Below are 23,600 nucleotides of genomic sequence, written 5' to 3'. Positions count from 1 at the left end.
TTTTCCCCGTTAATTTTTGTTTTAAATAAAGGCTCCCAAAAAAGGTTAAACAGTAAACCAACTTGATTTTTCTTTCAGTAAATTTCTGTTTTCATAAGAGTTTTAAAGTAGGCCTACCTGCAACACAATGTCTCCTATAAGTGTCGAAGGTCAGACGTCTTAGATGAGAGTAACAAAGAAAAGAATAAGGGGAGATGAGAATGATACACATTTGATAGGAAAGAAGTAGAAAACCACATCAGAACACTGTCAGCAATCCACTTTTGTATTTTGTAATTATTGTACTTTGAAATGCCCAATGTACAGACAAACACAAAGAAGAAAAATCTAACACAAACACATCATTCCAACTCCATGGTTTTTCTGGAGGGTTTTTTCTATCTTTCTTTTTTCTTTTGTTAGTTGGTTGTTGTTTTTTTGGGGGGGCTGTTATTTTTCTGTTGGTGAAGCACATCAATCTCTGTACACATGAGCTAACATTTACGCATTGTGGTGTGAAATTCATTAGTGTCTCTGAGTTAACGAGTGACACGGAGAATAGGGCCAAAAAAGAGTGGAAAATCTGGAGGAGGGTAGGAATCAGATATAAAGAAACGTGGGTGTGTGTGAATGTGGGTGTGTGTGTGTGTGTGTGTGTGTGTGTGTGTGTGTGTGTGTGTGTGTGTGTGTGCGCGCGCGCGTGTGCGTGTGTGTGCGTGTGTGTGTTTGAGTGTGTGTGTGTGCTGTGTGTGTGTGTGTGTGTGTGTGTGTGTGTGTGTGTGTGTGTGTGTGTGTGTGTGTGTGTGTGTGTGTGTGTGTGTGTGTGTCATTAAATAATATTTATACACACAAGTTTTGTTGAAGTTTGTTACTGTTTTTGGCTGGGGGAGGGGAGGGGGGAGGCAGGGAGGCCTTTTTTCCATTGGAGGAGGGGGGGTTGCAAAACTTGGCTGGAATTCAAATTAGGTCTCATATAAATCGCCTCTCCCAAATTGCTTTTTCTTTCAGTTTGGTGAATTCTGTTCACTGGTTAGATCAATTTGACATTTCAAAGTCAAGAAGGTGAACGGATTGCAAGAAATAGACAGTCCAGACGAGCCTATGTTTACGTTTTAAGGGAAGTAACTCAATGAAATGTACAGCAGACTTTTTCTCAGGGGACATCACTGGGTCCTATGGTCAAATTCGTTTGATCTGAAAACAGTCATGAATGTGTACCATTTTTTTTTTTTTATTTGGTTTGATTTTCCACAATTCTAACCGATGTGCGCAGAACGGATAGATGATGATGGAAGTAAAAAGATAAAAACAGGCCGCCAGGTAACTGAAGTTAACTTATTGGAATAACTTTTGCCAATCGCTTTTACTTTTCCCTGATCTCTGCGCAGGGATCCTGAGGTGATAAACTTCTCTTCTCAGAAAAAAGGAGGCTGTGATGAATGCACTTTCATTAGCAGGTGACTGTTATCTGTCAAAGTCATAGGACGGTACACTCAAAGTACATGAGAGTGTTTTCCCACAGGGAACTTGTTTCACTGCTGATGGGTTTTGTTTTTACTGCTGTCCTTACGTGTTGCTGTTGAACTCGCTCAGTGACCACGTGTGATTGATGCAAAGCGCTCAGAGCTTAAACTCGTATGTGATAGAGCACTATATAAATGTAATCTATTGTCAATATCATTATCATTATTAATATTATTATTATTATTATTATTATTTTTATTATTATTATTAGGCCTATTATTATTAGGCCTATTATCCTAGTTATTATTAAGTATAAACCCTATAATAAAAATTTCTTTTTAACTGTAAGTGTTTTACACCCCCATCCACACAATTTAGATTACCTAGGGAGATTGCGCTGCTTTGACCCTCCCTGTCAGGGTTAACACAGACTGAGAAGAATACAACTTCCCAGCAGACAGATAGAGATACTCTATAAAAATTCTCCCCACAAGGGATTCGAACTCACATCTTTTGTATGCTCCTGCAAAGAGCCTACCGCTATACCACACGTGTCAATAATAATAATAATAATAATAAACAGCATTTGTATAGCGCATATCCCCGCTCAACAGCAGGCTCTATGCGCTTTACACTATATCATTACCCCAGCAGACCATAGAACACTCCGAAACATTCTCAGCTTCCCGGGAAGCATACAGTGCAAGCAGCTGATTAAGCGCTCAAATATAAACCAGATAGGGAAGAATTAATTAAAAACAGTTAAAATACACATAATTTTGTTTTGAATAAAACTTCTGTTAAATGCTGACTTTATCATTCTACATGACACTTTCATAATAAGAAAATAAGAAAAGTATATCTTAAAATTTGTTCAATAAATTGAGATTTGGGAAACAGGCTTAGTATAAGTATAATATAAAACATAATCATATAGTCTTCATAAAAGCAACATTTGCCCCCCTTAATTAAGATCATTCAAATGGTATGTGACATACTATTCATCATTTGATGGAAATTCTTAAATCTGAATAGGTCCAGAGGTCCAACTTTTTATTCCTGCTGATCAGACAATTTGAAAGATAACATATGTTTGTAAATGTCACACCACAGAGCAAAGATAGAGCATCTGTGTAAAGCAACAGCCCCGATGAATGATGCTTTTTTTTCCTTTTTCTTTAACTCACTGAACCCTAGGCCTACACTTCTGGGTTGTCAGCTCTCCCTAGATGATTTTTACCACTTTTCAAAAAATAGAAGAAAAAAAAGACTAAAATATCCTACCTAAATGTGGTACACATTTCAATTTATTCAAATCTTTATTTGTGTGTATTGAAAATTTAGCATTAGCCCCACTCTCTGCCCCCACCCCCTCGCCTCCTTTGCCCCCTCCTTTGGGCTCCAGACTCTTCCTGCAGCCTTTCTACTGCTACTCCTTGGCTCCTTCTTACTGCTGTCTTTCAGCTACACCCCTGACCTTCTGGTAGGAAAGATCTGCACCAAGCCTTCTCACACAAGGGTGAATAATCTCGGAGGTCCCGTCTGCAAGTTACGCACAATAAAGATGCCTTGGTGGTCCAAATCGATAAGAGTAGGCTTCGGGCAAAATTCAAAATTTCCTACCAACAGAAAATGTTTAATGTGTCCCACGCCCTCGTATGACCTTAAGCAGTTGTGAGCGCCGTAAAACACTTACTTTAAAAAAAAAGAAACTACTTTAATGTAAGAGTTTTTACGTTCCATTAACCTTATTTAAATCATTTAGGAGGCAGGTCAGGGCCAACCCGGGCTGAGAAGGATACATAATTCCCGGAGACAGACCAAGATACTCGAAAAAGATTCTCCCCATACTGGAACTGAACTCAAATCTTCTACGTGCGATGTGGACATTCTTAATCACAACACTATACAGACGCCGGTAACATGAATTTTATAAGATAAGGATATATTACATATTATTACATCACTGGCCAATTGTCTTGACCATCACCCAGACACAAGCAGACTTTTGATCAACACTAGAAGTTTTCGTTATTTTGTAAAGTGGTATAATTTCTGTTTAATTCCCATAGTGAAGCTCTGATTCAAGCAATTAAAAGACTGTAAGCCAGTTGAGCCAGGGGACCCATTTGCTAAGTTACAGATGTGAGTGGGTGGTTGATGGGTGTTCAGGTGTGGTTTGCTCCTTCTTTCCTATCAAACATTTATTGTCCTGATCTCTCTTCCTTCTGTTTTGTGTTTGTTACGCTCTTGTAACACCTCTAATCTTCGGCACTTACATGACCTAACTGTGTTGTAAGTGCCGTAGAACGCTTACTAAAACAAAAGATGTCAGTGTGAAAGAAAATGAAGTTTCATATCCCTCCGAGATTACCTCCCCCCACCCCCCCCCCCCCCCAAACTTCACCCCATCCCGAATCAGCTGTGAATTTGGTACAGACGAATTGCATCATATTGTGCGCAAAGAAAAACATAATATATTCATATATAGAATGGTTGGTGGGCAGTTTGGGGGTTGTGTTAATATGTTGAAATGGTAAGGTATTGTAATTAGTTCAGAGCTAGCCCAATGTCTCATTCGAGTACTTACTGTTGAATGTCAATAACTAACGATAAACAGACCCCCACGCCTATCTAAAAACACAATATTACCATCAATTGAGACGGTTTCTATAAACACAATCTGAGGTCAAAGAATAGCAGGAAAAAAATTATAAATTTGAATATTTTTTAAGCAGTTAAGTCAGTAAGGTATTTAACAGAAAACATCAAGGTTATTACATCTCAGTTACGGAGAGTAAGCACAATACCACACACACATTTCGACTGCTCAGAGTAAATCTCTGTCAAGCATCACTTTCAAAGTCACACAAAAATAATGGAGCCTTACACTAAGCAGTCAATTTGGTCAGGAAAAGACCAGTTCTAACTACAACAATGAGAACAAGTGAAGAGAGAAGCCTGGACTAGAACCTATACAAACCACCCACTCTTGCAACAGGACAACATTTCGGAACACTCACAAAATTCCAGGGGATGTTCACATTGAATCCTTGCCCAGCTCCAGTGCCAGTGTGATCCGCATCAGCGTCATCACTGCCAGGGAAAAATCCTCCTTTGTCGTAACGGTGCAGAGAGATGTACAGGACACTGTGGGAGTCAAACAACAGTAAAGTAAACGTTGAAAAAACAAAAGGCAGAAAGAACAGCAGGTCATAGTGAAAAGGATGGAAAAACAAAATAAATGGTGTAAGTTGATGTTTTCAAAAACCAAAAAAAATGGGAACAAAGCTGGGGGGGTTTTTAGTCAAAGGAAACCGAAGTCATTTAGTACTTAGAAGAAGCAAAGTGAACATCAACAGTAATTGAGCTAACAATTAGTGTAGTATTATTACCCTGAACAAAATTCTTGGCTATAGTCTATGCCATCTCTAATCTCCCATACTGAAAACATCACAGTGATTCATTCAACACACAACATACCTCGGGTCATCATAAAACTGATGCTGGGTTGCATTGCCATGGTGAACATCCCAGTCAACAATCAGAACCCTGGTAAGATAGGATACAACACAAGATAAACTTTAGGAATACACAACTTGCATCTCTTCTAACTTACATGACTATAAACATGAAATTGGCAGTCTTCTAAGATGAAAAGAACTGGTACATGAAGTTATCAGTCCTGACAAATATAGATTGAACAAAAAAAGAACAATATGTAGTCAAAGTATGTGGCATTTATTTAAACATTGCACTTGGTAGAAAGAGTAAACACCAGAAAAACAGAATAACCGACTATATGATGTATAACTTACTTATTAAAGTATCAACTGCATTAGAGTGCTATAGGGATGTTGTAGCACAAAACATGTCAGATGTTTTATCTTTTCATACAAAATTCTTCATTCCAAACTCACAATCAAGCAAAAGGGTTTGTGATTAGAAACTAGCATCAAAACTCAACAGTAAGTTCCTGATGGTGAACGTCTAAATAAAGGTTCTATTGTAAGTTTTCAAGCCCACATCACATTAAATCTCAAATGATCACTGCTTCTGTTCTCAACAACTGCGAGTCCTAGCTCTCTGGATATCGCTTCAGGACCACTTGACCACCTGTTCCACTTTGCATCAATAATAAAAGTTTAATTTCTTCATTTCCTAACCGCAGGGCTACCAACACCACCTTGATATCTGTTTACTTCCAGTATCTTCATTCATCAATCTCGGGGGCAGGGAGATTGTGAGGGGAGACCCTAGAGAAAGGGGAGGAGGAGAGAGGGGGAGGGGGGGGACCCCAGACAAAGAGGGAAGAGTACACAGTTTACCTCTTCACATTAAAGTGTTTCTGAGCAAACTTGGCAGCAATGCCCACATTGTTGAATATACAGAATCCCATGGCACAGTGCGACTCCGCGTGGTGTCCTGGCGGCCTGTGAACAAAACCAGTAGGTCTTTGAGGAGAGGGAAAATACAAGCATCAAAACTTTACACGAGCAAGAACACAAAGCAACCAAAACAGACACCAAGGGAATGAACCCATAGTGAATAATCAAACCAGATAGAATGCTTGGTTATTTCCCCCTTTTCCCCTTCGATCAGGACGTCTTCCAGTAGACAAAATTTTAATGATCTATTTAAATGATACAGATCTGGGGTTATCATAAGCCTGATGCTGTTTTGTGTTGCCATAGTCACCATCTCGTAAACAACTACCATCATATAGAAAGTGAATACAAGTGAGCAACTTGAAGAGTAACCTCCAAGTTTACAAAGAGCTATAGGGCCCAGTTTTCACTCACCACAGGGTTGTTGTGAAGGGGGGAAAAAAAAAAAATAAAACAAAGAGACCATCAGTTCATTACAAATTACAGTTAATAGAAAATATATATGTATTAGGAGGCGATTTAGAGCTAGAAGTGAGACAGACAGAAGCAGCAGAGAAAACAAAGGGAAAGAAGAAAAATGACAAACCAGTGGCGCCCTCTAAGCCAACTGCTACTGCTAAACAATAAATTTCACCTTTTTACAACAAAACAGCACTCTTTTTCTTTTTTGGTAAGTGCTTTACGGCACTCGCAACTGCATAAGGTCAGATGAGTGCGCGGGACACATTAAACATTTTCAATTGGTAGGAAATTTTGATTTTGCCCGGGTGACAGCCGAAGCCTACTCTTATCGATTTTGGACCGCCAAGGGATCTTTAACATGCGCAACTTGCACATAGGACCTCCAAGATTTTTCACCCTTGTCCGAAAAAGCTTAGTGTAGATCTAACCTACCATAAGATCAGGGGTGTGGCTGAAAGGCAGCAATAAGTCGGAGCCAGGGAGTAACAGTAGAAAGGCTGCAGAAAGAGTCAGTAGCTCAGAGGAAAGGGCAAAGAAGGTGAGGGGTTGGGGGCAAAAAGTAGAGAAAGCAAACAACACACGGCGCACCGGCAGTGGAATTTTAGTTGCCGCGGGGGGTTCCCCGCCGGGCGCCTTATCACGTCGGGGTCACGGGGGTCAGCTCCCAGTCGCCGCTCTGTCTGGGCCGACCTAATTTTTGGTACTTTTCAACGTACAATTTAAGGTGTATCCTTGTTTTTATGGTAATTCTCATTTAGTGCACCCAAAGCACGCATTTCTGCTCTTGAGACTCAAAAAAGAACGGACGTTGTAACTTGTCTGGTTATTTTGTTAGACGCGCCGGAGTCGGCACTGCTAAATTGTAATTTGTTTTGGACTAGCGTGAATGAAAAAAAATCTTTTGGAGAGATCTGTCGAGCCTTTTTTAAATTAACAATCATTTATTCATAAGTTTGTAACTAAAATAGGACAAATTGGGTATTCTACAAACACTTGTCTAGAACAAAAACTAAGGCACAGAAACTAACCATTCTAACGCAGAATAAATCTCAAGACATTGAGCTTTTAGTACATCCGCATAATGGTTTGCTATGTGGGATGGGGAAGAAGTTATATCGTTTTAAACATAGTCAAAAATGCGAACTTCCTGACCGACACCGGCAAAGTCGCTTCAGGGCTCATTAACCCCGTGACCCCGAGCCGGGGAGCTCCGGCGGGCTGCTGAGTCACGCGAACTAAAACTAACAGAATCGGGCGAAAAGTGACGTCGTGAACAGAACAATGTTAAAGAGAAGGAAAGAAAGTGACAGGAGAAAATTTAAGAGAAGAAAATGTTCAGCCTCGATCCGGATTCGAAACCGGGATCTATTGAACGAGAGGCTACACCTTAACCTCTAGACCACGGGAGCCCCCAACAGCACTCTGAGACATACATTGGGAGAAGAAGAAATTTGAAATCAAATAAAAGATAAAGGACAGTAAACTCATGACAACAGCAATACACCTACCTGATAATTGCCACTCCACTCTGTGCCTAGAAGTATAAAATGTAAAGAAGATAAATCAACAATGGGCAATAAATCATCCCAATCTTCACCAGACAAGTTTATGCTACGTTCTGACTGACTGATATAGAAAAATATAACAATCACAAGGGAAATAATGGGGAGAGTGGCTTCTTGTGATGGCTATTAATTCAATCTGTGCCTAAAGACTATGTACAGAAGATTTTCAGAACTGCTGTGGAGACCATCGTTTATACATGATGCCATAAATGAGCTTAGGTCTTCTGTTTTCCATGGTGTTCGCTAATGCTAACCGGTAATATTTAATCTATTTTAGACTTGATTTTGTCATTCTTCGTTAATTTCTGCTCAATGTGATTAATAACATGAGCCATTTATAAAAGGAACCATAGATTAGTACAGACACACTTTTTCCCACTACCTGAAACAAGAATAAATGTTAAAACATTGAGGCAAAACCATAGAAATCCCCCTTATGGAATGAGATAGGCTGAAAACCTGAACACCAAACAAGACACAAACATCGTCTACCAAAAACATTAATAAATTACAAGTAAATCAAACAAAAATCATTATCAAATTGTCCACTAGCTATGAGCTGTCAACAAATCACTCACAAACCAGGAACAAATAATTTTTATCCCATCCATACAGCACAACTAAATCAAAAATATATTTATAATAAATCAACAAAACAGGAGCAGACCAACCAGACATAAATGACAGACAAACCAAACATAAATGACAGACCAACCAGACATAAATGACAGACAAACCAGCTTGTAAATCATTCACACATCATCCCTTTCTACAATTCTGATAAACGAACCACAGCACACTTCCTCCTTCACCAACGCTTCTCAACCCTGGAAGCGCGCAGGCCCTATATAAAGGGCGTGAGCCGAGCTACTCGCAAAGCGCGCACGCCCTATATATAGGGCTGACCTACTTCGACCGGGAAGCACGCAGGCCCTATATAAAGGGCATAAACGCTGACCTTTTTCAATGGAAAATTCCAGTATTCCTTACATGGAAAATGACGTAGTCAATTACAGCTCAAAGTTTTAAATAGTGACCAATGACTTTGCAAGTTATCTTGACCTCGTAGAGCGTCTCTTGGCCGAGATATCGATCGATAAAGTGACGCGGTCCCGCTGAGCGACTACACGCTATGTGTTATTACTTGTTTCGCGGTGCTGATGTACTAATTGTTAAGTCTATCGTGCTCTCGGCTTTGTATTTATTTGATCGCTGATCATTTTTAAATGGCTCATTCTATCAGCTTAAAGAAAATATATGGTTTTATATGCTTTTTATCATCTGTTGAGCCGTAATGGTCATTTTTCAGTAGCAGGTACATTTCGGGTATCATGTTTACAACTGATCGGCCGTGGCGGCGGGGCATTTTTGGTGGGTTACTTCCGGTGAAACGCTGAGCGCTTCTAGGGTTAAAACATCCACATACGAGTCAAATACCACTCCAAAACCAGCTAAAACCAAGCTAAAAACCCGCCAAAGAAGTGATCCTGTGGTTGCCCCACCTGTTTGGTCATCACCGCTTCCACAACATTTAGCAGACTCCCACAGGACAGCAAGGCACAGTGCATTGTTCTCTGAAGAAAAAAAAGATATTCAGGGCATTTTTAAAACACTTGCACAGTAATGTCTTTCCGTCACAAACAGAAGAAATTTGAAGAATATAAAAAGAGCAAAGAAATGAATAAAACAGTCAATACTAAATATGTGGCATCATAGTGAAATCTGGCGCTTATCAAAATAATGAAAACAAAGAATTTTTTTTTCATTCGTTGAGCAATTTTTATCGATCATCATTATTATTATCATCCTCATCTTTCGTCATCATCTGAGCACTTCAAGCAAGTGTCAAGGAATAATGCAAGTCAGGAAAAACAGGGTGTTCATCTCTTCCGACAAAGTAACTTGTTCTATTCCAGTTTCATGCAGACAGTTATATTTAATATGGGAAGAGGAAAACAGGTGTCTAACATTTTTCACATGACTCAACCCTATGGTAGGTAGGAGGAGGAGGAGGAGAAGAAGAAGAAGGAGGAGGAGGAGGAGAAGGAGGAGGATCAGACCTGATGGAGGTAAATGGAAATGTAGAGACGCTCTAGAGGCAGCCGACTCAGCTCCTTCTCTGACATTCTCTGAGTCTCCTGCATGGCTGTGATGTGGGACTCTCTGGAAAAGAAAAAATGTTGGTTTGACATTGGTGTCTTTCACACCCCCATCGAAACAATTTAGCTAATTTAAGAAGAAGTAGTGGGTTAACTTGAGGCAGAGGTAATGCTTGATGCGTTGCTGTGTCTATTGTTAAGCAGCAGCAACTGTGGTGACGGTGTTGGTGCAAATGGTTGCTCGTTTTCTGGAAGAATAAACAGTGAAGGAGAATATTTTTTTTACAGTGACAATACACAGTGACTTGTACGTCTTTTTTTTCTCATGTTGTTGCAGTTGTTGTGATCTTAGAGTTTAATTAAGCAAACTGCAAATCAACACAGGCATAGCCATATTTTGACACATCAATATTGCAGCTATGAAAAATTTTTAAGTAACAATATTTTTGTTCAAGATTAAGAGAAACCTTGTATTACAGGAAACATAAAAGTTGCTGTGACACATCTTTACTGTACAGGAAGAAACTCACGAATGAATCAACAGCAGTTCTTCTTTCCTGGCAAGGCGGGACTGAAATGAAAAATTGAAGAATTAACATTAACAATGCTACCATTCTAAACAAATTAAAACGATATGAAAGCTTTAACTTACCAAATTAATTTGTAAGTGGATACCAAAGGCATTATTACCGAACAAATATAACTTGCCAAGTTGCAAGCAAGACAAAAACAAGTCAGTGTGACAAAGCTATGTGCTGTGCAGTATTTTGGCCCATTTCAGAGAGAGCAATTTCTAAGAATGTCTCGGCCTTACTGAGACTAAAGTAAAACACCACACAATACAAGTGCTAAAAATGAATTTCTGAGAAACATTTTAAGAAAAAAAATGTTGAGACAAAAGGACATATCTACGTTCCACAGTTATTTCTACAACCCATGTCAGAACATCACCCTGGAATCTGGACTTCTGTCAAATGTGGTAATTCCCCAAAAACCCAATATCTTTTTTTACTGTAGTCAAAAGCAGTACTTGCAGATATTAACAAGTTTTCTACTATAGATGAATGTCAAACAAACAAAAAAGTGTACTGCTGAAAAGATGAACAGACTTTTTCTGAGGGTGCAATCCACACCCTTGTCAGCTTACTTCAACTTCCAAGCATCTCTTGAGGAGCCCTTGTTCTGCCAGTTTTGCGTAGATTCTCGATATGCGATCAGGTCTCTCAGGATGGCTTCTGAAAAGGCCACAAAACTTCACTTTCTCAAAAACACAAAGTCATCACCTGGGTTTGCGTTTTCAGGTAAGCTCAAGGCCATATATGCCCACAAGGAGTTTGAATTTGAGTAACAGTAGAATCATATTAATACACTAATGCCAGCTTGATAGCTGGAAAAAAAAGGCATGAGGATAGACAGAAAAAAGACATAAAATACTCTCATATTGACAGTGAAAAATCACAATTCATGTGACACCACAATTTACTGTTCTCATTTTCTTTGTCGCTCTGTTTGTCAAATCACTGACGAATACAACAGCATGGCTGCTTTACATAAATAAAACAAGCATTTAAATCCTATGCGTGGTAGTAAAGCAAAAAAAAAAAAAAAAAAAAAATTTGTTTTTTGTCTCTCATATAAAATTTGATCTTCTCCATGTATACAGTTTTCAATATACATCAACTCATAAATTTTGCTCTGGTATGTGTAGGGGTTCTGACATAGTCTTATTGCTTACCCAAGGTCAAGGTTTTTGTGGGCTCTCATGTCAGGGTCAAACACATAACAACACCTGGGGAAAAATATCACATGATACACCTGTGCTTATGTTCATACTGCTAATGGCATCACTTCACATAAATCAAAATGATCTATAGACTGATCTTAAAGCATGCAGTCACATCTAAGCCTCTTTTACATACACATGAGGCAATGCCTACCAGTGGCGAATAAAATTGCACGTATGCCTAGTCACCGGTACAGCGGTGAGCCAGACCCCATCCCCAACATGGCCAACCTGAGACAAATTAATGCCTACAGAAAACAGAATTTACTACAAAAGACGTTACTGACTATTTTGAAGATCTTTCTGAATTAGATGCTGGTAATGACAAGGACTATCATGAGAGGGATATGGAATTTGATTCTAATGATCAAATGAATGTTAGTAATATATCGCTCAGGAGCTCAGGCAGAGGGGCACGGTAGCCTCAGGAGGTCAGGGATCAAAGGGTTAAAAACCTTTAACTCTTTGGGGACGTATCAGACACATATGTCCAATCAGCAGCAGACCAAAGGCAGTGTAATGACACATTTCATACTCTAAGGTATCGAATAAAAGGGGGTGTAGGAATAAAATGAGGGGGGGGAGGGGGGGGCAAGAGGTCCCAAATTAATAAACGGGGGGTTGGAATAAAGGGGGAGGGAGGGGGGGGGGGGCAATCAACCTCATACCCTTGTACTAGTAGGAATAAATCTGTTTTACAACTCCTTAGAAGAGTAAAACAACAAGAGATCATGAAATTTCAGTGCTTTTCGTAAGTTACCGTGACAACTTTTCCAGTAAATGGAGGTATGGAATAAAGAGCAGTGGGGTGCGCAAAAAAAACTGAAAATAGAAAATAATAAGCGGGGGGGGGGGGCTTATTCGATACCTTAGTGTACACAAATCAGAAACGAAAACTTTCATATTTCATGTTATGCATGTGATTGCCAACCCTTAAAAGTTCCCGATAAAGAAAACAAAATTGAGAAGTCTGTCTGAATAACTAGGTTTTTCTTCTTTTTAAAGTGTCCTTAAATGTAAGGGGGGGTAGCTGAGTGTAGAGTAAAGAGTACACCTTTTAAATCATGTTTAAAATTCAATAAAAAATCACTACCGGAAGCTGTCACAAGCTTCAGCAGTGACACCCCATGAGTGCTACAAAATTTAAAAATCCTGGACAACACTAAAATTTCATGTCAAGTACGGGCTGCAAAATATCGTCCTGCAGGCTGCGAGTTTGAGACCCCTGCTATACAACCTCTCCACCCACCTGTCGGCTGCCACAGAGAGATCTGTTTCCTTTATGAGGTCGTCTATGAGGGCAGAGTAATGCTGTATGGTCTCAGCACTCTGAGTAGGGTAGTTGTGAAGAATCTCAAACTTCTCCGGGCGATTCTCAGGGGTACTGAACTCCACTCCTGGTCTGTGAAGTTGCCATCACCAAAGTTTTTTTTCACAATTTGAATGCAGGAATGAATTTAGAGAGAAACCCACTATCATATATAATGACCACTTTGTGCCAGGAGGAAAAAAAAAACAGCAGACAGAGAAAAGCAAAGTAGTAATGAAGAATGAGCATCAAGTTTGATTTGAATTTAAGACAAAAACAAGAAGTTAAGTAAAAAAAAAAAATATAAAAAAAAGAGCAAGTCTGACTAAATCAATTGTGAGTTTGGCCGAACCCTACAGACCTGAGCACACACCTCAGCAAATGTTGTTAACCCTCTGTCCATTAAACACAATACTCACCGTGAGGTAGTTTTAACCCAACGTTCCCCCCTGTGTAACTCTGGGGCATGGGTCCAGTTAGCTCAGAGCTCAAAGGGTTACAGAAAAGTTATCAACACAAGAAAGTTTATATCCTTCTGTAAAAAGCTAAAACAAGAGACAAAAACAGCAGTCACACAGAAAAGAAGCATCCACCATCCACCATAAGATCGTCTCATGAATAAAAAAAATTTTAAAACTTTTTAGTACAATTGATGCTTTTTCTTTGTCTTCCAAAACTAACTAAACAGATAATTACCAATATAAGAAAACTACCATATCAATTCCAACCTCATATCCTTTAGTTCCCAAACAGACTGTAGCCTAGAGGCCACATATTGAAGTGCCCCTCCTCCCCCCCCCCCCCACCCCCGCCCAACTTTTTACTTAGGAAAGAAGAAAAGTGAGCAATCTGCCTGATCCTAAACTAACACTTAAGTTACACACATCTCATCTCATCAAACTTACAGTGGCGGCACAGAGCTGACCTCAGGAAACTGGCACGACTCATTGGGCAGGAGCAACTGGTGGTAGGCAAAACAGTTCCAGTACGGCCGTAAAACTTTGACCACGTTAAGGATGGTGCTGATGACACTGAAAGCAACCAAAAGAAATGCATTCATCATAGAAGTATTACTTTTTTAATACTTTTAAAAAATGTTTCAATAAAATTTTGAAAGCCGTTGAAGTAATTTAATAATGTTCAAAATATATATCATTAGCCCATATTTGATCCAATGATTTTGACAGAAAGACAATCGAATTTTCCCTTTCAATAGATTAGTCTTCGAATGCCGTCTCATTCTATCAACAACAAAAATTAATTTCTTTACTTTTCCTTTTTTACTTAGAAAAAAAAAATCAAGAAAGAATGTATTATTTAATTTTTTTTCTTAAACTTCTTAACAACAATGACAATCTTTTTTCATCTCGCAGGGAGAAATTTGGCTTGATCGTTTACATTGGCAGTATAGACATTACACTTACCAGCAGCCACAAATGTTATACAAGCCTAAACAAAATCGACTGTGTCCACAAATGATTTGCATATTTTTGGGAGAGCTTACTGCTCTGCTTTGGTCTCTTTGATTCAATTCCTTTTAATTGTTCAATTCTTTACTGCTTGAGATTGAACAAATTTCTTTTGCAAAATCAGCAAAGAGCCACACCGTTACATAACAGACACCTTGGTGTAATGGTGAGACACAAGAAAAGTGACAACCTTACCTGTCAGAGGGCTCTTCCAGTGCTTTCAGCATGGGGCAAGGATCTTGCAGGAGACTACGTAGAGTGTGAGCACAACCCTCAGCCAGAGACTTCACACAGTAGCCACCCTGACATTGAAACAAACCCACTCAGGTAAAGTTCTACTTTAGCCCTCCTTTCAGAACTTACTTGACCTACTATCCACATCTGAGGTCTCTGCTCTCTATTGTGAGGCCATATGTGGGTGGCCGTTTTTTCAGTTTTAGTAAGAATCTTACAGCACTTGCGACATAAAAAGGTCATAGAAGTGCCGAAGATTAGAGGTGATACAAGAGAGTAACAAACACAAAAAAGGAGGGAAGATAAAGACGATAGATGTTTGATAGGAAAGAAGAACCAAACCACACCAGAGCATCAGCCAACTACCCACTTTGGGTGGCTGTGACCTCATTCATAAAAGACACTTTTAACTTATTTTAAGAATGGGGGGTCCAAGTAGGCTTTTACCCAAACTAAGAGAGGGAAAAGATGGAAAATTTTCTAGAGATAGACAGGAGGAAAAGGCTAAATATATAGCACTTTCCCTTTCCATTGCACACAGAAAATATAAGTACAACAATTTACACATTTTCAACGTTCATCATCATCAACACTATTTATATCATTTAAGAGACAGGCTGCTTTCACCCTGCCACTCAGGGAAAACCCAAGCTAATTGAGAGAGACACAGAGAGAGAGAGAGAGAGAGAGAGAGAGAGAGAGAGAGAGAGAGAGAGAGAGAGAGAGAGAGAGAGAGAGAGAGATTAAAGGTCAGAGGAAAAAGAAAGAAGAAAAAGAAAGACAGGAAGAAATTAAACGAGAAAGAAAGACATGCAGTAAGACTGACAGACAAACAGAAACAAAGAAAGCGAGAAAGAGAAACATACAATTATTGGAGAAAATAAAGCAGGGGGGAAAAAAAGAGAAAAAGACTGATACAAACAGAGAAAAAAAGAAACAGGCAAACTAAAAACAAACAAATTACAAATTACACAAAAAGGAATTTATTTTTAAAAAGGAAAAAAAAGGAAGACCCAAAGAAAGAAAGAAAAAACACAGTAGAAGAACCTACCTCAAGCACAGCACAAACTCGTCCAGTGGCCAGACCCATCAGGTGATGGACCATGTGGGCGTACATGCTGGGGGTGAGCAACATCTCTCCCTGGGCACAGGAACCACAAATGAATAGACTGACTCAGTTCATCTATATATATATATATATATATATATATATATATATATATATATATATATATATATATATATATATATATATATATATATACATATAAAGTGTCTCATTCATTTATTTATTCATTGTATTTATTTCATGATTTAATTATCTATTTATCTATTATCCATCTATATATCTATCTACAAAACATTCGAACATTTGAGTACTTTTCTTAACATTTCTTCTTTAGTTAATATGGTTACTGATTATCTTTTTCAATGGGGGGGAGACCTGTTCTTTCTTAAACTTTTTTTGCAGTATTTAGAGAATAACTTAATAACTAATGATGATGATATAAAGCAAAAATCTCTGGGAAACTTATATCAAGCCAGAAAATTATTACCACACTGTACTTAAATCCACAGGTTACATAGTAGAGATAATTCATTAGACTTAGTTCACTACCTTCTCATCCCCTATGGCGGAATCGAGGCCATTACTGATCAGTATCAACTGGGGTTGAAACTACAAAACAAACAAATAAACAAACAGGACAGTGATATATAGCTACATAAAGGCAAGTACTACAGACGTATAAGAAACAGTTGTATGATAGGACAAGCATTAAACGGGTGTAAGAAAACATACATCACTGCAAACTTTTCTCAGCAATAGCTGATTTCTTTTTCAAATCTATTCCTTTTCGTTTTGTCCCTCAGTGTAGGGGCTCAGTATAAAACAGAGAGATCATAAATCTTCGTGGATGCAGTCCTGGACTTGAGTGCATTCTTAGTTTCTGAACTGGAACAAAACCATTTTCTACATTGCTTTTCTTAGTTCTTAGTGAGTGAAAGAAAAATTTGCGGATGATGTACGAGTAACACAAAGACTGAGATGATAACAATGACATTTTAAAAGTACAATTTTTCGTAACTTTCAATTTTCAGGACATTTTTGTGACCTTGATGTCAGCTCCAATAAAACAATTCTGTCTCTACAATAGAAAAGCTTATCAAAAACATGCCAAAAATGGTACCATGAAGTCCCACATGGGGAAGTCAGTGTAGTAAGTTCCTCCATTTTCTGCTGGGATACATCCCATACAATTAGTATGACAGCCCTGACAGACAAGGTAAAAATAGCCTGCTGCCTATATTATCTATACTGCTTGGACAGGACGAAAAAATGTTTACAATGCTTGTGATAAAGAAATGAAAACAATATCTCAGCTCAATAGAAAGGGTTATTATTATCTATTATCAACATGATGGGTTGTTGTTTTTTTAAAACAACATTCTTTTTAAAGTCTCAAGGCAACCAGTGCAAACATTTCTGCTAAGCTGAGTAAAAAAAAAAAATACTGATTGTAAAAAAAAGTTTAAAACCCATGTATAATTCTGAATTTCTATATCTGGAAACAGAGGTTCTTTCACACCAGTCTGTTTCTTCTACAAAGTCAGAACTATATCAGGAACAAATTCAGGGTCTTTAAGAATGCACCATTAAGTTTACCTCATCTTATCTTATTATCTTATTTTATTTTTAATGTCTTAAAGCTATCTCAGTCTTTGGTACATCAATGAGGATGAGTAGAATGGATGACAAGTCAGAGAATAGGAAAATTTAAGTATGATTTGTAGGATTCTAATGTGTAACATGTCACTATTTTTCAAGCACAACATGTTAGACATTTGGTACATATAGGAAATAATTAGATAACATGAAAAGAGAACAGAAAAAACATGTAATGAGATACCTCTAGGCAACCTATGGCTGCATCATAGCCGGAGGAGATTAACACAAGCTGTGGACTGAACTGTAATATTCATGGCATTAGCATGGACCTTTTTTATGCTTCTCATTCCACCACGCTCACCTCTTCTCCCTTTCGGATCAATGGGGGGGGGGGGGAGGGGGGGGGCGGGGCGCACCTCAATCAATCAAGTCTTCGAGACTATACGGCGAAGTGACATAAGAGAAATACTGACATTTGATATATAGAGGAAAATATTATGTGCTGTATATTTTTACAAAGTAAACAAACCTCTGAAACTTGGGGAATGAATAAATGTTTTAAACATTTCTTAAGTTACTGGAACAACAGGAAAAAAAACACTCCTTAACAGTTTGACTATTTCAAATGAATGAGCACCTGTGAAATAGGCAATAAGAATACAAGAATACAGGATCTTGAATCAGGTATTGGTCCACGGCCTCTTTAGAGCCCATCCTCCAGAATAACTGTACTCTAATAAGTGGAGTGTAAAAAGAGAGCTCACGGAAGATTTCAACTTACTAACTAATTTATTCAGAGAAATCCTATCTTTCAAATAAAGTTCTGTGTTGGAGGGGAAGAACCTATTTCTTCTTCTGTTTCTGTCAAGAAAATGCATCAATTAAGCCATATAAGAAAGAGTAAAAAATTAGTAATCTCGAACAACTCATTCACTCAGGGATTCCCTTGTCTTAAAATTACGATGTCAGACTCAGGTGTAAGCACAGCGTTTCATTCCCTGAGATGCAGATCATGATATCGCACCTATTGGAAAAGTATATTCCCCTATTTTTTCACCAATTATTCAATTGCACAAAGGTACTAGGGCTGACATCTGTGTTGTTGCATTTAGGCGCTTTACCGCGCATGCAGAAGTTCTCAGTTTTACTCCTGTGTGGGTCAAATTTTATTCAAATATTTCCATCTTTCTGTTGTTATGTTATATCCCTCTCAGCCCGGATTGGCCCTAACAGGTAAGGTCGAATCCCACCTCCTAAATGACCTAAATTGTGGTGATGGGGATGACAACATTGAGTGCTTAACCAGCTGCCAATGTGTGGGTATACCCATGAGATTGGCACAATAAATCAAAAAGAACACGCAAACTGTGCGAGCTTTCCCTCAAAACATTTAAATATAAAAGACTTTCACTATAACTTCAAAATCACAACTCAATCTTCCATGCCAGTTGGTTCTGGGGAAATGAAACAGAGCCACTGCAAACTGTAACGAGGTGCAACAGCTCTAAAGTGGAAATAAAACACTTTCAAAGAAAGATATAAATACAAAAAAAACTACTTGTAATATCGACTCTTCTACCTTTCCTTCCTTTTCCACAACCTATTGTGTCAAGCATGTGTGTGTGTGTGTGTGTGTGTGTGTGTGTGTGTGTGTGTGTGTGTGTGTGTGTGTGAGTGTGTGTGTGTGTGTGTGTGAGTGTGGGTGTGTGAGTGTGCGTGTGTATGTGTATGTGAAAAAGAAGAGTGAGGGAGAGCCAGAAAAACAGAGAGAGAGAGAGTGAACAAGAAGGTGAGAGAGGGAAAGAAAGCAAGAGAGAGGGAGTGAAAGATAGAGAGAGTGAGCAAGAGTAAAAGAAAGTGAGACAGAGACAGAGAAACAGAGAGAGAGAGAGAGAGAGAGAGAGAGAGAGAGAGAGAGAGAGAGAGAGACAGAGAGAGACAGAGAGAGACAGAGAGAGAGAGACAGAGACAGAGAGAGACAGAGAGAGACAGAGAGAGACAGAGAGAGACAGAGAGAGACAGAGACAGAGACAAAGAGAGAGAGAGAGAGAGATCTACATTGTAAAATATTTTTACTGTTCCCCTTCCACCCTCTTTTTGGTGATAGCCACAAACAAAGACACACCTCATAAGCGACAGGCAGCAACACCTGATGTAGAACAGCCATGTAGTCACTGTTTGTCATGCCATTCTGAAAAAACAGGTCAATCAAAAGCCTTAAGACAAAATGCACACTTCTTTCATTCTCCAAGTGAATATATCATAAATAAATAAATAAACAAATAAATAAATAGATAAATAAATAAGTGAATAAGGGAATAAATGAATAAACAGATGAATATATAAATAATATACACGTTATTGATCCCCATGGGGAAATGTAGGTCACGATGGCAAACATACATACATACATACCTAAATATATAATCAAACACATCACAAATGTGCATACAAAGAATTCCAGATATGCAATATGGCACCAATTCAGAACAATTTTACAAATGTGCTATTGCTAGTCACCACTGTGCTCATTCTCTGCCTCATGATCTGCTTTGACAATGATGAAAATCTTTTTAAACACTTTAAAACACATTTACTGAAATTATACAAAATCTATTCTAAATATAGGGAACAAAATAGACATTACAACTTAGCCCTGTCAAATCATGATCATTGGATGGATGTTTTTGTTCCTTATTAAGATTTCACAAAATTTTGGCAAGCACACTGAAGGGAGCATTCACACCATACAAACAGAGACATACATCAATGTAACCAGTCAAATTACTCTAAATTTCCGGAAAACTACAACCGTAATAATGTGAGAGAGAAAAGATCAACATATTGTCGCCTCTGAGCTATTTTGTCCAAAGTGTACTAAAGTAAAGAGCACTTTGGATAAAATAGTTCTGAGGCAATGATATGTAAACATAAAGGGGAATATTACCCTTTTCAACAGTCACAGAAAGGACTGTGCTCCTATGTATGTAAAAAGCATCAACGCTCCAAACCGAAAGTTCTGATATAGGAAAACACTGATGGTTGCCAGGCAGGCTGGCTAAGGCCAGTATCGTCATAAGACAATTAAACACAAAATATAAAGTCTGGAATAGTTTACAGCTACTTCCAGGATTAGAGAAACTTCCAGAAAAATACAACTCCTAACATACCTTGTTCAGAGGGATGTTGATGTTGTAGCCAAGACCATTGTCTTTACCGATGAAATCATAGTCAGATTCTCTCAACTCGGGCCAGAACCGCCCGTACTCGTAGCGATGAATAGAAAAGTACAGCACTCTGGCAAACAAATGAATTGAAAACTTTTCAGTCACATTCATTTTAAAGGTTTTTCCCAACTCAGTCTACATACAATTTTGATAAGAGACAGATTATAAAGGCGTTCACACTACAGAAATAAGCTTACAAAAAAGGTCGTACAAGGCATTTTCGCTTAGCAGTGTCTCAGAAAGACACTTAGTGCAAAGTGGATTAAACAAATGCATAAAACATATCACATAGTGCTCATATGACTTATAAAATACATCTTTATTTTCAGTTTGAATTGTTAGTGCAAGCAGCCCAACAAATGGGAGCTCAAATATCTGACTGCATAAACCTTAGGTGAATAATTAAGTATATATCACACACACACACACAGACACACACCTTTGTGAATAAAGCAAAAACATAAGCCCTCCGTAACCTTCAACAAAGTTCTCATGCACACAAATATCATAGTACACATAAATACAATTTTATTAGCACATAATATGTATAGAAAATGATATATGCAGACTCACACATACACAAACGTATGCATGCACGCACGCATGCACGCACTCACGCACACACACACTCGCAGGCATGCATGCACGCACACATATACACACACCTGGAGTCCTTGTAAAAGTGCCTCTGCACACCTTGGCCATGATGTACGTCCCAGTCTACGATGAGAATCCTGACATGAACAAAAAAAGACAGAAAATAGAAGAGATTCACGGCTATCATTTCATTCCACACTTACACGTATCAAATTAAATCGTCAAAATCACAATCACACAAAAGATACCTTAATTTAAAAAATAATCACTGCTCTCCACAAGGAGGACTCAATGAGAAAAAAGGGCAAGCTCATAAAGTAGAAATCATGGGAAAATCAATTTCAAATAAAAGCATCTGACTTAATATAGAAATGCTCTGGGCAAAGAACTGTAAGTGCCATCTAGAGGAAGCTACAAGTCTCCGTCTTTTTTCCTAAAACATAATTTAAATATGCATGTAAGTACAAAAAAACTCCACTGAGAAGCCAGGAGAATGCAATTTTTCAATATGTGAGGCATCGTGGTGAAATCAGGCGCTCTTCAAAATAATGAAATGGAAGACAATGACACTTCCACCCCCCTCCCCTCCGGTTTGGCAATTTCTATCAAAGTTTATTTTTTTGGCTAAACAACTTTTAGGTCTATTTAAAAACACATTTCTATGTGATTTTACTGAAAAAGGTTGAATAAAGGCGATAAAATACAAATTTCCAATTTCCAAGGACTCTAAGGTTTAGAAAAATCACCAAACCTCGTCGACCATTTTCTCACTGATTTTACTTCTGAAACCAGACGATCCCCTCCTCCTTCAATTGTAAAAATCTTGACTTCAATTCAAGGTAGATGGGGGCTTTTTCATCAAAAGATAGGATAGCAATTCCTTAAAATGCCCAATAATTGACGAGTGCCAGATTCCACTGCGTCACGACACATATGACTTCCATGAGGCTGGAGAAGAAAATAGTGTCTATGTCAGGAAAACTGAGAAGTATAGTGTGTCAAGAAATTAAAAAACAAGCAAGAAACTCACCTGGAGACACCTCGGGACAGCGCTCTCTCTGCTGCAATAGCAACATTGTTGAAGGTGCAGTAGCCATTGAACTCAGAGTGCATCGCATGATGCCCTGGAGGTCTGATAGGACAGAAGATGTTGAGGGTCATTTTTTTAAAGTAAGAGTTTTACGGCACTTGCAACTCAATATGGTCATATAAATGCCGAAGATTAGAGGTGTTACAACAGAGTAACAAATACAAAAAAGAACAAAGAGAGATCAGGACGGTAGATGTTTGATATGGAAGAAGGAGGAAACCACACCAGAGCACCTGCCAACCACCCACTGTTGAGGGTCAGGCTTACGCAATGTAATAATAATACTACTACTACTAATAATAATAGATTGCATTTATATAGTGCTTTATCCCATACGAATATATGGGCTGTGAGCAATTTTAGCCGAGTTGTTACTTCTTGCACTACAATGTCCACATTGAGCCACAAACACTGAATTAATTAATTTTAGTAAGTGTTTTACGACACTCGCAACTGCATAAGGTCATATGAGCGCCAGAAGATTAGAGGTGTTACAAGAGAGTAACAAACACAAAAAAGAAGGAGGGGAGATAGAGACGATAGATTTTTTATAGGAAAGAAGGAGCAAACCACACCAGAGCACCTGCCAACCACCCACTGTTGAGGGTCAGGCTTACGCAATGTGATAATAATACTACTACTACTACTAATAATAATAGATTGCATTTATATAGTGCTTTATTCCATACGAATATATGAGCTCTGAGCAATTTTAGTCGAGTTGTTACTTCTTGCAATACAATGTCCACATTGAACCAGAAACAGACTGAGATAAGAGTAACATTGAAAAGAATTAGATGAAATAAAGCACGTCACAGAACAAAGCATTAATTTGTGCTTTCTCACAAAGAAAGAATGTACATCAAAGCACAGGAGCATCCTAAAAATAATGACGATGCCCCAAGTCGAGATGCATATTTCCGTAGTATCACTGAGAGACTTACTTAAGGACAACACCAGTAAGGTAACAATATCAACACATTTAGAGCGGAGTGGAGAAGATGGACAAGATAAGATATGCATCAACAGTAACCATCAATCATGATGGAAATCAAAAATACAATCAGTCTATTAACCCTATCCGTACGCCATGTTTTACTATTGTACCCATACGATGTGGGGAACTCTGAGTGGAGGTATAGACCAAAGACCTTAAAAATCAATAAAATAATCTAAAAATCTATTTTTAAAATCTCTCTCTCTCTCTCTCTCTCTCTCTCTCTCTCTCTCTCTCTCTCTCTCTCTCTCTCTCTCTCTCTCTCTCTC

At 38.4% G+C, this 23,600-nt stretch overlaps 1 protein-coding gene across 1 annotated transcript in view; it reads right to left on the bottom strand.

Annotated features, from left to right (window-relative positions):
* Positions 1–4,466: 4,466 nt before the first annotated feature.
* Positions 4,467–23,600, bottom strand: part of LOC101847620 (histone deacetylase 6) — a gene marked incomplete at its 3' end in the record, with an annotated part of 29,844 nt that continues 10,710 nt past the window's right edge. The window contains 18 exon segments of the mRNA XM_035972959.1: positions 4,467–4,593; positions 4,927–4,995; positions 5,772–5,876; positions 7,802–7,827; positions 9,361–9,432; positions 9,919–10,021; positions 10,488–10,528; positions 11,105–11,192; positions 11,693–11,746; positions 12,990–13,142; positions 13,955–14,080; positions 14,714–14,820; positions 15,804–15,893; positions 16,371–16,430; positions 19,546–19,611; positions 20,591–20,717; positions 21,313–21,381; positions 22,275–22,376. Of these exon segments, the coding sequence (XP_035828852.1) occupies positions 4,467–4,593; positions 4,927–4,995; positions 5,772–5,876; positions 7,802–7,827; positions 9,361–9,432; positions 9,919–10,021; positions 10,488–10,528; positions 11,105–11,192; positions 11,693–11,746; positions 12,990–13,142; positions 13,955–14,080; positions 14,714–14,820; positions 15,804–15,893; positions 16,371–16,430; positions 19,546–19,611; positions 20,591–20,717; positions 21,313–21,381; positions 22,275–22,376 (1,585 nt within the window).

The sequence above is a fragment of the Aplysia californica genome, unplaced genomic scaffold, assembly GCF_000002075.1.
Source record: "Aplysia californica isolate F4 #8 unplaced genomic scaffold, AplCal3.0 scaffold00927, whole genome shotgun sequence".
NCBI lineage: Eukaryota > Metazoa > Mollusca > Gastropoda > Aplysiida > Aplysiidae > Aplysia > Aplysia californica.
The sequence above is the reverse complement of the archived record's forward strand: the minus strand, read 5'-3'. Positions and strand labels throughout refer to the sequence as shown.